Here is a 14,050-nt window from a genome sequence, read left to right as displayed (position 1 = left end):
ATGCCTATACTGCCTGACTTCCCTTTCTGTTTTAACCTTAACAAAATTTTTAAATTACCAACTACTTGTGGCAGAGAGTGTAATACTGCCTCTTTAAGCAGATTACTTGTGGAGGCAGATGTTACTTCCACATCTAATCACAATGTTCAATTAACTGATTAACAAAGTTCTAATTAATTTTGAATGTGGGTACCTTAGACCATATTGCGATCGTTGAACTGAAGTGAGGAAGTAAGGAAGTCGCATCCACTTAGCAGAAATCCAAAGATTAGCACCATTTTTAAGATTGCCTTTCCCAAAACATGCTGAAAAAGACCATATCCTGGGTATCCTGGGTGGTATGTCTGAGTGCGTTTTCTTGCGCTCTTAAGCTTTTACCAACATGGACTGACAACTAGCCCTACTACAAATTCTTCCAGGTGGCTATCTAAAAATGACTATAGGGATGAGCCCATAACAGTTATTGCTGTAAAATAACTGCACAAAGGTAATGAGGAGTGACATTTGCAGCAACCGTGCAACATACTGTTGGTGATGACTTCAATGCCAAAGTGTTCAGGAAAAAAACTGGTACATGGTAGTGTGGAGGAGAACACCATATAAAATAGGACACAACTGCGGAAAAAAGGGCTTACCTGATCCACCTGAGAGGCCTCCAGAGTGCGGCTATAGTAATCGCGTGGCATGATGTACTCTACGACAGCAACAAGGCACCAGAACGCGTCCTCTTCGGACATGAAGAGCAAAGCGATGGCTGCCAGCCTGTTCAAACCCTGCACATGACACATTGTGTAGTGCTATCCTCTGAAGCTTATCAAGGTTTTAGAATATTACACAAAAGTAAGGCTCATATCTTTTACAGACGGTAGAAATCGCAATAACACGCACGCTTACTAACTAAATACATGTGATGTCATGGACCCAAAGACACAAGGGCATGATCACAGCTACAAGTCATCTCAATGCTGGTTTGATGGCAGTAGGGAGTATGCTTGCTTGTTTCAAGTATGAAGGAAAGAAATTAAAGAACACGACATCATGCAGCCACCCTTCGGAAGCAAACATTCTATGCCGCATCTTCCTCTACCATTTCACCCTGCTGTGCCTCAGAATGTCAGCAAATCATGTGACCTCCAACACCTGGTGCAGGGGAAAAGGAGATAGCCTGCATTTTATTAGCTTTCTGCCGCTTCAACTGCCCTGGAAGGCATTGTACTAGGCTCAATGTTCAGGGACGCTGCAACCCAAGACAGGCTTTGGCCAGTGGGAAAGGTGGGGGGACGTGTTCTCACGTTCTCGCTATCTCACTACATCATGCGATCATTATCATAACTGTTTTTCTGTCTCTCGAAGTCTGACACGGCGGGTTGAAGCTGTGTGCAAGTGTGTGTGGTATGAAGTAAACGTCCGGCGGTCCAACAGGATGCATCTTTTACTCCGATTTCTTTTTCCTCCTTGTTTTTCCACTTCACTGTTCTGTGCACTGTATCTTTGCACTATATGCACATATCCAGGAGAAAATGTTGACATCGTAAGCGAGACTGGAGTGCCTGGATAATTGCTATCATAATAATTTCGAAATAGTCTTTGTAGTGTTCCTTTAAAGCTCTGATATGAGTTAACAAAGCATTTTACGTACATATGTGCCCTGAAAAGGTAAAACAAGAACTTTGCTGGTGTACCTGGCAGTAGCCTACTATGAGATTCCTTCTGCTGTAGGCAAGCAGAACTCGACGAAGAGGATTGATTCCAGGAGCATCAGGAGTTTCGTAATGCCTGTTGTTCGGCAAAGTTCTCAGCAGGTCGAGCTCAATCTTGAAGAAAGAGAGGAACACCACTTATGTCCTTATCTACTCTGCGTAGTCTCATTTCTAGCGGGTCTTTGCACTCGCGTGTTTGATTGTGCAAAGCCAAACTTATTTAGCAAGAGACACACAAGATCAATTTCTAGCAAAAGCACTTGTGAGCAACCTAATGGTGCTCGCAAAAGCATTACCCAAAAGAAAAAAGAAAACGCAAGTCATGCTGTTAGTTTGCTTTCTTTTTCTTTTTCAAATTTTATGCTATGCCACATATGAGCAACCAAAACCCTTGGCAAGAACGGAGCTGTTTAATGCAGGGCTGGGTGTAAAATAAATTTAAAGCGCCAGCCTACAATTGATTGATTAGTTGTGTTAACTTACACGCTCAATATCTCCAAAAAAAGTGATTAACTTATGGTGCTTAACATCCCAGAGCTGCATCTGGGCTATGATAAAATGTCTAGCGGAAGGCTCCAGATTCATTTCGGCCACGTTGGGCTACCTAAACCTAAGTTTGCAAGTTTTTTTTTTTCTTCCTTTACCTCATTTAAGACTTATACAGCCACGATAAAAGAAAAAGCTAATAGTATAGCAGCTCATGGCATCCAGCTAGTATGAAGGCCACTTGAATAATGCCACCTAATTGTGTAAGGTATTCTGGGACAAGGGCACGTAAGCTTTAGGTTCAAGCTTGGCTTGTTTCACCCATGTGACTAAAGTCTTATGTGCAGTTAAATGCTCATTTTAAATGACTGCTGAAACTAAAGGCCATTGCTGTGCCTAAATGGATCCTTAGTGGAAAAGAGGTAATGGGCATCGTGGATTTCAATTATCTGCGATATTTAAGGTCCTTGAAAGTGTGCATTTGTCTCCGGGGTTACTTTTGCTCAAAAGCGGATAACAATAACTGATAGCTGAGCAATAACTTTAAAAGTTGATATATGACGCACCGAGATTGGATACAGTGAAAAAAGCCGCATATTTTGGCTTCAGCTAAAGCTTGTAAGCAGGAGATCCGCACACTGAATCAAAAAGCAAGTAAGTGTACTTATATATGCCTTGGGTTATGCAATAAATGAGCTGCTCACAGGCAGCGTTAGTTGCAGATTTGTGAAACAATGTTTCAGTATATCAGCACAATTTAGGGTGTGTTTGGTAGTAAAAAATGTGATTACCTGCTTTACAGCAGGGTCGCAGGTACTAGTTAAAGGAGGGGACATCACCAAGTCTTCGTAATAGCCGGGACCTTTCTCTGCTCTTTCCTGGCCCACATAGAACTCGACACACCTGGTGATCAAAACAGCGGTTAGTACTCCCGAGACAATCTGAATTCCACTGGGAAATATGGAGCGATCCGAATTGCAAAAATGACCCAGCTTCTTTCTGCACAAAGCGGTTTGCTCCAGCAATAACTTGTCGTACCCTTTCCACATCTGGCTTCTGAATTCTTGAGGAATGCTTGTGCGTATGAGAGCCTTCAACTCTGGAGTCTTTTGGAGTGGCCGTCCAGGGACGATGCTGGCTCGGTAGTTCTCCCATTTCACTCGCCACGAGATCTGAAGTGGGTCCTTCCAGTAGATGAAACAAGTTATGCAGGCATGAGTAAATACTTCAGCAATGATAGCATTGTAGCCATTTACTATTCTTGTGGAATGGAATGCATCAATTTAGGCCTAACTGATATGCATACTTTCATTTCCCCCGTCTCCAGTTTGTGTTACACTGGCGTAGTTTTCGCTATTGTGCTTAGATCAGAGTTCATCTCATCTTTAGCTACCACATGCCTTGCACCGCAACACAAGTAACTGGGCTTATTGGGTGTTCTACTTTAAAATTTACTTGTCACATTTAAGTCCATGAGTGTAGTACAACAGCAAATCCTTGTTATAGCAAAACCACATTATTACGAGCTTTTCATGGCTCCAGCTGCAGCGCATGCATTTTTGAACATGAATGCAGCACAGTGAAATGCATAGGTCAAGAGGAAGTACACGAGACAGGCGCTGATACTTTGACATTTGTCCGACACAGAACAATCGACTTGCCCCAATTATCAGCTTTGCTGCATTTTAGCCCTGATAATTCGTAGTGAAATGGCACCGGAGTTCACTTAGTGCAATGTGTGAAGCCGGAAGTCTACACACGACCGTTCATTGCAACATATTCAGCGATGGCTTGCATTTCTCTACTTTAATTTGGAGCGGCAAAAAATTGCTGCAAGCTATGTTTTCCTAGGCACTTTGGTCATGTGAAACAATCAGCATGACTGGGAGTTGTGCAGTTTTTTTCTAGAAATTACTCTGAAGCTCGGCATACAGACTCTGTGATCTATACCGATGTCTACTGGCCATGCAGCGTTCCCTACTTGTAATGTCGGAGAAGGAACAGCACTGTTGGTGCTCATGTCTTGTGAAGCTCACTTTCAAGGAACACTATAGGGAGACCCTGAGTTATTGTATACTGATAAGGTATTGTTTCAGAACTCTGTTTTGTCTCATATTGCAGTAAGGAGTAGATTATTAGAAGTGAACGTGAAAGCCAAACATTATTATAATTTTTTTGAAATATTGCAAGGAAACCCCAGCGCCAGTATGTCTCTGTGACATCATGTGGAGACATGGGGAAGGCGGGAGATGGATTTACTGTGGCGAGGAAAGCATATGTCGCCTTGAAGAAGACAAGCCCACTTGTCGAAACGTTGGCTCCTGCTTTCACCTTGTTCTCGTTTTGCTCATCGTCTGTGACATCGTGGATTTCAAAGTGCTTTTTGTATTTGGGCCTTCGTGGCGCAATAAATGTTTTGGAAACTTAAAAATTTCAGTCTTATTTACTAAGAAGTCATTGGGACAGGAAACGGACTTCATTACAAATGGCACCTCTGCGCTGCGACTTAATAGCATTGCGCTGGTAGTACGAGGTCCTGGTACGTTTCCCGGGCACAGTGGCCGCACTTCAATGGGAAAGAAATGCGAAACTGCTTGTATATACATGCTAAGGAACCTCAAGTCATTAAAATTAAAAAGGCCCTGTGACAAGCCTAACAATAGGGTATTACCTTGTCTGGTACTTCGTAAATGCAGGCGGACTGGCCATTTTACCGGAGGGGCAGAGGCATAAATGTGAGCAGCCTGCACGGTGCAGCCACCTGGTGGCACAGAGCTCAACCAGACAAAGACGGCTAATGTTGCAGTGACGAAGTGCATTTTACTTTGCTGCGGGTGTAAATGTTCGGCAGCAACACAATTACACCACTGGCCAAAAATTTATGCCAGTAGCGAAGTAGGATACACTTGGTTACTGCAATATTACCCACATTTATCTCGTTCAGCTCTGCACCACTATGTGGCTGGACAGTGCAGGCCACTCACGTTTACACCCCCGCCCCTCCATTAAAACGCCCAGTCCGCCTGCGTTTACCTGAATACTGGACAGACTAAAGCTCTCTAATTATATCGTGGTGACGGCCTGTAAAACCCCAGAATTGTCTTTAATAAGTGCTATTTCATTACAAACGGGAATGCCCTAAATCATCCATATGCAGCAATTCCTCAGGAGTTTGCAAAATGCATACAAAAACAAAACTGCACTTCATCCTTGCAATACGACAGCATACTACTGTACAGCAAAGAAAGACACGAGTAATGAAATCGCAGAGATAAACAGGTGCAGGATTTTTTACTGCTCTTACAGCCATTTACTGCCAGCTGTGTTTAGTGCAGGCAATGAGCGATACGAGGCAGGACTATACCAGTGTGGGATATTATGTAGTGGATACAGCATGTACGTGAAAGATCTTCACTTTCTGGTAAAGTGCCTTCCTACCTGACTTGACCAAAACTGAATTCAGCTCAACCCTGTGAGTAAGCAGCATTCATAATAGCTTATTGTCCTTCTGGTGCCCATCACTATCGCCTTGACCTCTCGCGGCACAGGCAACACTTTCCAAGAGCCACGGCTCACTCCAGAGTGACGAGAATAGGGGAGTTATTCTGCAAAAGTGGACTGTCCATTTCGGCACATGCTGGTTGGAAAAACCTCAAGAGCCGGCATACTGGTACGAACTTTCCCCTGCCGGCTACCAAGCCCTATCCAATCGGTATGCGCTGAAATGGACAGTACACTTAGTGGACTTCTACAGAACACCCTCCCAGGAAAGTGTTGCCACCTTTGCTTCAACAGGCAGTCCTATGGGAATTTATCTGCCGCGGTTGCTCAGTGGCTCAGTGTTAGGCTGCTGAGCACGAGGTCGTGGGATCAAATCCCGGCCGCGCGGCGGCATTTCGATGGAGGCGAAATGCGAAAACGCCCGTGTGCTTAGATTTAGGTGCACGTTAAAGAACCCCAGGTGGTCGAAATTTCCGGAGTCCTCCACTACGGCGTGCCTCATAATCAGAAAGTATTTTGGCACGTAGAACCCCATAATTTTTTATGGAAATTTCCCAGTTCTTACTATGTGGAGTTCAGTGCCACCCTATTTTGAATGCAATTGAAAATGGATGTGCTGCAGTTGGGGCTTCAGAAAACGTTGAATGAAGCGATTTTGTGGTAGTGACAGTTTACAGTGCAACATATTGCATCTTTACCAATAACAAAATAACTAGACGCGAGCAGATCGTGTCAAAATCGGTGACATCACGGCTCACTTCTGCGGGAACTGCATGGTGGCGTCGCCACCCCCATCTTTCGTATTTGCATTTTTTTCTGGCTTTCCAAGCTTCACCTCACGGTGGCTCGTTTGGTATTGTAGAAGCACAATTTAGTATTTCCTGAAACAGCTCAATCAGACTTTCCTTTTAGTATTCATTTAAATCGCTGTGAAGTGTGAAGGACTCTTAATGTCAAGCAGCTGTGTTCAACCTATCTGCTAGTGTAAAGGTCAGCAGTGTGGCCTTCACAGAGCATAATATTTGTTTTCCACCAAGAACTATTGTGCAGCACCATGGTCAGTGTCATCCTAAGAATGCAGTGACAAATGGTACATCACTGCCAAATTGGAAGGGAATTTGCATAAATGCTCCAGCCATTTACATTCACCCATTGCCATCAGAGACCAGCTTCCTTACCCCCATTGTATCTTGGGAAGTACATTTTGAATCACGGAGGTACAGGGCGCAAATGCTGGGCAGTCTTGTGGGTCGATTTTTTTAGGCTGTTACAAAGTTAAAAGTATAGGACAGTTAGAATTAATTGAAGTTGAACGCCCTCTAAAACACTGATTCACTTTCTTTTTCTTAGTATTTTTAATTAAAGAGCACATACAGAATTTTTAATGTCGTGAGCGGCTGTGTTAAGCTTATCTGCTATGTCTAAATTTTGAAGATTGTTTTAGTTACCTGCGTATCTATTCTCCAGTTTACTTAATGTGTAGATACTTGGGTTTTGTTACTCGAGCTTTAGTTGCTTACCCTTGCTTATTTTGTGTATTCAAGATTATGCTGTACTGCAAACCGTGCAATAAAAAATAAAAAAGAAATTAAGAGGATATTCCCCTGGCAGTTTTATTAAGGGACTGCTTTCTGAACTTGCAACATATGCAAGCATACGACCTGTATTCTAAGATGTGTAAATACACAAAAATAAAAGCATCAGCAGAAATGTAACCTTCATACAGCAATGTTATTTATCTTTATTCTTTGTCAAGAAGCACTGTGCAGCAAAAGAATGCTTAGAACGAACAGTTTCTTGCCTCAAGACGTCGCTAATAACACTCGTGTTCCTGTATGTGCTTGCTTAAATGCTGTCACTGATGTCACAACAAGCTATTCTTTGAGCTGCTCAGCTCAGCAACTGTGTTGGTACAGTGTTTTTCGCATTTTTAAATTATTTTGCCGTTTTTATATGAAATCAACAATCTTGTGTGTGACAGAAGGCAAAGGGGAATTTAAACCCACTTCTACGGGAAGGAAAAAAAGAAGCCACGGATGCCCTTTAAGCTAGCTGGGCTTTTGACAAAACATTTCCACAATCTCTCAGTGTTCACCTTGAACAGACACTCAGGAGAAGGAGTAAATCAGCATAGACTGATGAAGAATTCTTTCTAAGCTCAATTTTTGTTAATTTGTTAAAATGACTTGACGACAAAATGAAGGCGGCCCTTCTTTTAGTAACCTTTAATTTTTTGTCTCTTTTTTTTTTTTAATATCACTCTGAAACTCGTTGGACCGTTGAAACCCACAAGTACGTTATTGTGACACTGCAGAATTTGAAGTCCTTTCTCACACTTGGGCAATTGTGGCTCACTAAATGTTCGTGAATCTTGCCAAGTTCACTCTTTGGCTACTTCATAACAATGTAGTCCATCCTTAGCAATAAAGAAAGTTAACTGGGACCCAGCTGACCTCGTCTAATTCTTGAGGCATCACAGAGAAATAGGTACGGGCACTTTCAATGGGGGGACCGACAATCAATTTTTGTGGTGCCCATGTTTAAGAGAGCAGTTCCTAGGCGCCCACTTGTAGCAAGTGGCAGCGGCGTAACCGAGTGAACGAGCTCAGCGAAAGATGGAAGAGCGAAAGCGGAGCAACGATATGAAAGGCACGAGCCACAAACGGCGGAGACCAATGATAGCAGTCCTTTCAGTGATCTGCGCGTGAGAAACTGGTGTCATGCGGACCCACCAACCAATCTATGTGTACTGGCGTTTCTGACGGACGAGATGGCCACGTCAATCGCATCGCAAACTGTTTACCCTACCGCTGCGGTGCCTGTCACAGACCTGAGGCCTTTCTTGCGAAGGAGATTGCGGGACCACTGGCAACGCATGTGGGACGCGGAAACGAATAATAAGCTCCACCTGATAAAACCACAGTTAGGATTCTGGCCCTCTACTACAAAACCGCGCCGAACAGATGTCCTATTCTGTCGGCTCAGAATAGGACACACGTTTGGCACCCATAATTTTCTACTAACCGGAAGTGAGCCTCCAACCTGTGGTAGATGCGGGGAGAGGCTGACTGTGCTCCACGTCCTTCTGGAGTGTCGCGAAGCCGAATTTGAAAGAACGAAACATTTTTCCTTAGCTTACAGACAGCACATCCCTCTCCATCCAGTAATGTTCCTCGGCCCAGAACCGCTTTTTAACACAGACACAGTCCTAGGTTTTCTGAGAGATGTGGTCCTACATGTTATTAGCCCCATGCATTCCTAGCGCTTCCTCTCTTTAGAGGATGCCGCTGGGATAGTTGTACGGTATAGCACATGCCTCCAGACCCTTGTGTTTCAAGGGCTCTAAGGAGGCAGTAGTGCTCTAGCATTTATTATAATCTGATATATTTTACCTATTGTATCATTCTTTTTAAATGCATCGAAATGCTCATAGTACAGGTCATATGTCATCGCCATAATTTTATTACACAGATTTTACGCAATGTAGAGCGTATATTTTAAGGCCCCTTTACAGCCACGTCACACCAATTTCATAGTAATCATAGTTACACTGCACACCCACTACCACAGACATGGCGCTCTTTGGCCATTCCTGGCCCTTGCGCCATAAAACCCCATACATCATCATCATCATCGTAACTGGTCTCGGCCAGACCGCTCGTTTCGTACTATCGTCTGTTCGCGTCGGCTCTCACTCAAGCTGTTTGCTTTGGTTGGTTTCATCTCGTTCGCGCTCGTTTCGATTGTCATGGTTTGCGATTGTTTTGTAATTTGATTGTATGCATGACGCGAATTGTGTAGTACTTTCTGGAAGCCACACAACACCAGCGATTACATTAAGATCTTCGACGAGTCATGTATACAAGCCAACGCGCTTGACCCACAGATCAGATATTTGATGTTCGCCAACTCTGCTACATATCCCTCAACTTTTTTGCCTCAGTATATTGCAAAAGAAAACACGTATAGAGCTGTGCTCAAATTTCACGTTAGGGAGTACCATAATCATCGTTGAATTTTTTTTTTTTTAGTGCAATGTAAAGCTTACCAGTCAGAATGTCCATTTCTATAGCAGTAACACAGAAAACATTGTAAAACATCTTTCATCAGAATTTGTCTATCTGCAGTCACGATCGTGTTTATGAAGTCGTACGCTGCAAACATCCTGAAAACAGTGGTAGCTTAGCACCACTGTGATTCTACGCCGGCATTGGTGGGAAGTGGTAGAGTAGTTGTGCTATTCATGTAGTGCTCGCGACGCCCATTTATTGGCTTAAAATTAGTCTAACACATTTCGTACGTCACAGGGAGGCCACAGAACCCGGGGCACACACTTGCAAACTCGTGCAAGTGCAAAAGCACTCGTATGCGCCGCCAGGCAATGAGCGATGCAACGGCTCGCCACAGCGTGGTCAGCATACCGCCCTACTACCGAGGTTTCACTGCAAAGTGGCGCGAGGTACCGTTTTTGATGACTTTCTGTGCCAATTTAAAATTTCATGCTCAATTCTGTCACTGCAAATCATGGTCTTCCCATTTCCACCAAAATCTTGTGACACATTCTAGGCAGTTGTTGGTCCCTTTAAGGCGGCGGCACCACCTGTCTTTGCTTTTCGCTTCTTTTCTAGCCTACCATGCCTCATATCACAATAAGAGTGGCTTTTTCTGGTATTGTAGAACGGTGGTCTGTTACACAGCTCAGTTCATTTGTGTCTTTAATGCTTCTTTATATGAAGCCTGCTGTTTTTGCAAGCAGTGCTACACGTTCACTTTGTACCTTCCCATCCATTTCCTGTTTAGCTCTCAAGAAGGGCTCCTTTCATTACACAGAACGAGCAAGTTATGCTGGGTTTTATTTGAATACTTTGAAAGTAGTGTTCTATAAATATTAATCCCTGGGTAGGCACTCGACGTGTGTCTGTGTGTGGATTTTCCAGAGGCAGTTTGTCAACACTTCCGATCGTGCACGCTCACATCGGCTACGTGCAGATGGCTTTGTATATTTTCTTGCGTTTCTACCTGCATGGTGCTCGAGATATGCTCGGACTTCCTCCTCAGGTTCTCTGCCTTGGAGACAACGACGTCACACTCCTTGCCCCATTTTCGGTTGAAACCATATGAGTCGTAGACATCATCACTGGAACAAAATAAAAACATTTTAAGATGGAGAATTTTATAAAGTGCAGCTTACAATGTGACTATTGGGGCCCTTAGATGACTAGGCTAGAAACGGGCCCATGCAAAAATATCAAAAATTTTGTTAGGTAATGTACAGGTTTTCTTAGCATTATGTACGCTTGTACAGAGATTGAAAGTTGTCAGTGCAATAGAACACCATATAAATACAATATAGACATAAAAGCCAATGCAAACATAGACATAAGATGCCCAACAAATATGATAATATATAGAGAAAAACATCTTTGTGTATGTGTATGAGATGCGGTTGGAATATTGCTCAGTACAGCTTATGAACTGGAGATAATTTTGAATACTCAGTTCCATATATTTGCTCCTGCATATTAAGTCATCACTTGACCTAAATATTATTCTATGGGAGGCCGAAACATAAAAAACTATTTCTTGCAACTTGATTAGTTCATGCAAACATCCATCATGAAAAAGAGACATTGTTTTCTAATATGTGTTGAACCATGCAAGCAATCTTACAACTGCAAGAAACCAAAAATGCCACTATGCCATAGCTGCAGAAAGGGGAGTGGATCTGTCAGCAAATTCACAAAATGTTAAAATGCAAACTGCATTTTTTTAATGAGGTAATTAATGGGTTCAAGTGTGTGACGTATGCAAGTCTCTGTGTTTCTACACAATAAGTCAAATGGTTGTGAAAAAGTGAGAAGTTGGCTACATATTCAATGTACCGAACGGAAATAAATGTATTGTGCTAAATAGCATCAAACATGCACTACTGAGCTTTTTCATTAAGTCATTGGTGTGAAGGTCATAACTTTAAAATCCAAGAACAAAGTGACAACAGTATTGTTGGTTATAAACGGGCATGCAGCTTTTTCGACGATGTTACAAAATACACAGTTCACCAAAATTGGTTAACTAACGTTATATCCAAGTCTAGCTAAGACAAAGTTCAGATCCACTGGTGTACTTTCGGCACTACTGTATATTTTGTGAATTGAACTATGTGCTTACCTAGTCAGAAAAGATTCCTGGACCTCTTTAGGAACAGTGGGGTCATGCATGGCTTCTTCAAGAAGCTGGCTGACAATGGCTTGCACACCGGATTCACCTAGACGAAAAATGTTGCTCATAAGACCAGCGGCTAATTAAACTACACTATCCTTCTTTTATTATGAAACCAAGTAATAACAAACAGTTTAAAAACAGGTTCTTCACAATGTGTGTGGCATATTTTCATGTTTACTTCATCCAAGTAATAACAAACAGTTTAAAAACAGGTTCTTCACTATGTGTGTGGCATATTTTCATGTTTACTTCATTTATTTGACTTCTGCTAAAGTTACGCTGCTGAGCTTGAGATTGCAGGCTTGATCCCGACTGCGGCGGCCACATTTCGATGAGGGCAAAATGCAAAAATGCCCGTGACCTTACATTTAGGTGCTCGTTAAAGAGCCCTGTGTGGTCAAAATTGATCCAGAGTTCCCCATTACGGCAAGCAACATAATCAGAGCATGGTTTCAGCACATAAAACCCCAGAATTTAATTGATTTAATTCTACTAATGCGAGTATGGGAGGAAGTTATCTGAAACAGCCCAAGCTCGAATCAAGGAATGTATTTGAAGCATGCATCAAATTAACCATCTTTGTTTACTAAATTCACTCTTTTATCTAAGTCTCAAATTGTGCAGTATGCCTATGATCACACACTACACAGATAACCTTTGACAGATGACTTTTATGCACTGCAAATTCTTATTGCTCATGAGCCACTGTTTGTTAGGTCACAGGCATCAGCTATGGAGCTGATGCCTGTTACTTAACGAACGGTGGCTTTATCTAGTTTGAACGGTCTCGCATTTGACATCTTGCATCTCGGCCTACTCGCGCAGTTCCTCATCTATTCCTCTGTGAAATGCTTCCGGGTCTTGTGAGAGTAGTGAAGTCAGTAAAATGAGTCCCCACTTGCCTTCCTGCGGGCTGTTGAGCTCTTTGAGAAGGAAGAGAAGCTTGCTCTGAGTCTGGTAATGCCTAGCTTCTGCATTTGAGCATTTTCTGGTGGGTGCATAACAAAGAGAAGAAGTAGAAAAAAAATAAAGAGACCAATTGAAGCGGCTTATTCACTATCATCTAGACACAAAGTCATGGACATGGCATGTTCACGTGAGCAAATTGTTCTTGAGAGTGCTAGGGAAGCAGGTTGCAAAAGGTAAAGGGGAAGGTGATGGCAACTTACACATTAATAGCAGATAAAAGATAGTTGGGCAATAAAAAGCACATGAAATGAAGACAAGGACTGAGGAAGAACAAGACAAAATGCTTTACTTTTTTTTCCTTGAGCTACCTTTACGACAACCTTTTAAAAAATCTAGCGCACAGTTCTTGTAAAATTGTATACCCGTGTAGCCTACAGTTATTAAGGGGTACAAGTGTTTTTATCATTCTAGCTCATTTAGAAAAAAAGCATTTGTGAGCATTTAAAGTTCATGCTGGTAAAATGACATACTTTGATTAACCTTTTAAAGAAGAGATATAAGTACCCCCCAAAAAATGTTTATCTTCTATTCAAATGTGCAAAAAACGTCAAAATAAGCATAATAAAAAAATATAATTTGCAGAAATTTTTTCAGCGATAGAGGGAGGGGGAGAAACCCCCAGGCAGGAAACTGGAAGTGGGCTTCACCTCACGTCACTCTAGGCTTCGTTTTCAACTCTGACGCTTGCTGCCTGTTACTCAGTGTTGGCCGAAGACATTTAGCCATTTAGTACTCGTACTGAAACTCGGCAAGAAAAACTTCTTTTTCTGATTTGTTGCGCATAGCCGACACTCGTCAGTGCAGGCTTAATAAAGTCTTTTTAAACTTACAGGTTTATCACGCACTAGCTGGTAAGCTTATTCCACTCATTAAACACTCAGCCTTTAAATAAGAATAGATAATCAAAATTGAACTTGCAGAAGCTGAGAAAATTTCGTTGGAAGGTTGGACACAGACCAAAAAGAAACCAAACTGATAAAATCGAAGAAAAAAAAGGAAGCAATGTTTTCAAACTTGCGCAACAAACAAAATTGCCTACTACACATTAACACATTAATTTCTTCTGCGTCTGCATTCGAGTGAAGCTCCATTAATATTTTAGAAGATGTTCTTTCAGTTACTGCAAAAACAATTCACAACTGTCTTGGCCACAGCCTTGAACTGCCTCGTAA

The 14,050-nt window shown here is 42.3% G+C and overlaps 1 protein-coding gene across 1 annotated transcript in view; it reads right to left on the bottom strand.

Moving 5' to 3' along the window:
* The window catches only part of LOC126539132 (TBC1 domain family member 2B-like), a 176,233-nt gene that overhangs the window by 144,046 nt on the left and 18,137 nt on the right, over positions 1-14,050 (bottom strand). Inside the window, exons 9-15 of the mRNA XM_050185863.3 lie at positions 12,812-12,897; positions 11,856-11,952; positions 10,707-10,824; positions 3,225-3,370; positions 2,978-3,089; positions 1,683-1,814; positions 636-773 (exon numbers count right to left, since the gene is read on the bottom strand). Coding sequence (XP_050041820.2) covers positions 636-773; positions 1,683-1,814; positions 2,978-3,089; positions 3,225-3,370; positions 10,707-10,824; positions 11,856-11,952; positions 12,812-12,897 — 829 coding nt within the window. The remainder of the gene's footprint in view (positions 1-635; positions 774-1,682; positions 1,815-2,977; positions 3,090-3,224; positions 3,371-10,706; positions 10,825-11,855; positions 11,953-12,811; positions 12,898-14,050) is intronic.

This window comes from Dermacentor andersoni, chromosome 11 (assembly GCF_023375885.2).
Source record: "Dermacentor andersoni chromosome 11, qqDerAnde1_hic_scaffold, whole genome shotgun sequence".
NCBI classification, from domain to species: domain Eukaryota; kingdom Metazoa; phylum Arthropoda; class Arachnida; order Ixodida; family Ixodidae; genus Dermacentor; species Dermacentor andersoni.
Note: the sequence above shows the minus strand (reverse complement) of the source record. Positions and strands in the feature narration are given on the sequence as shown.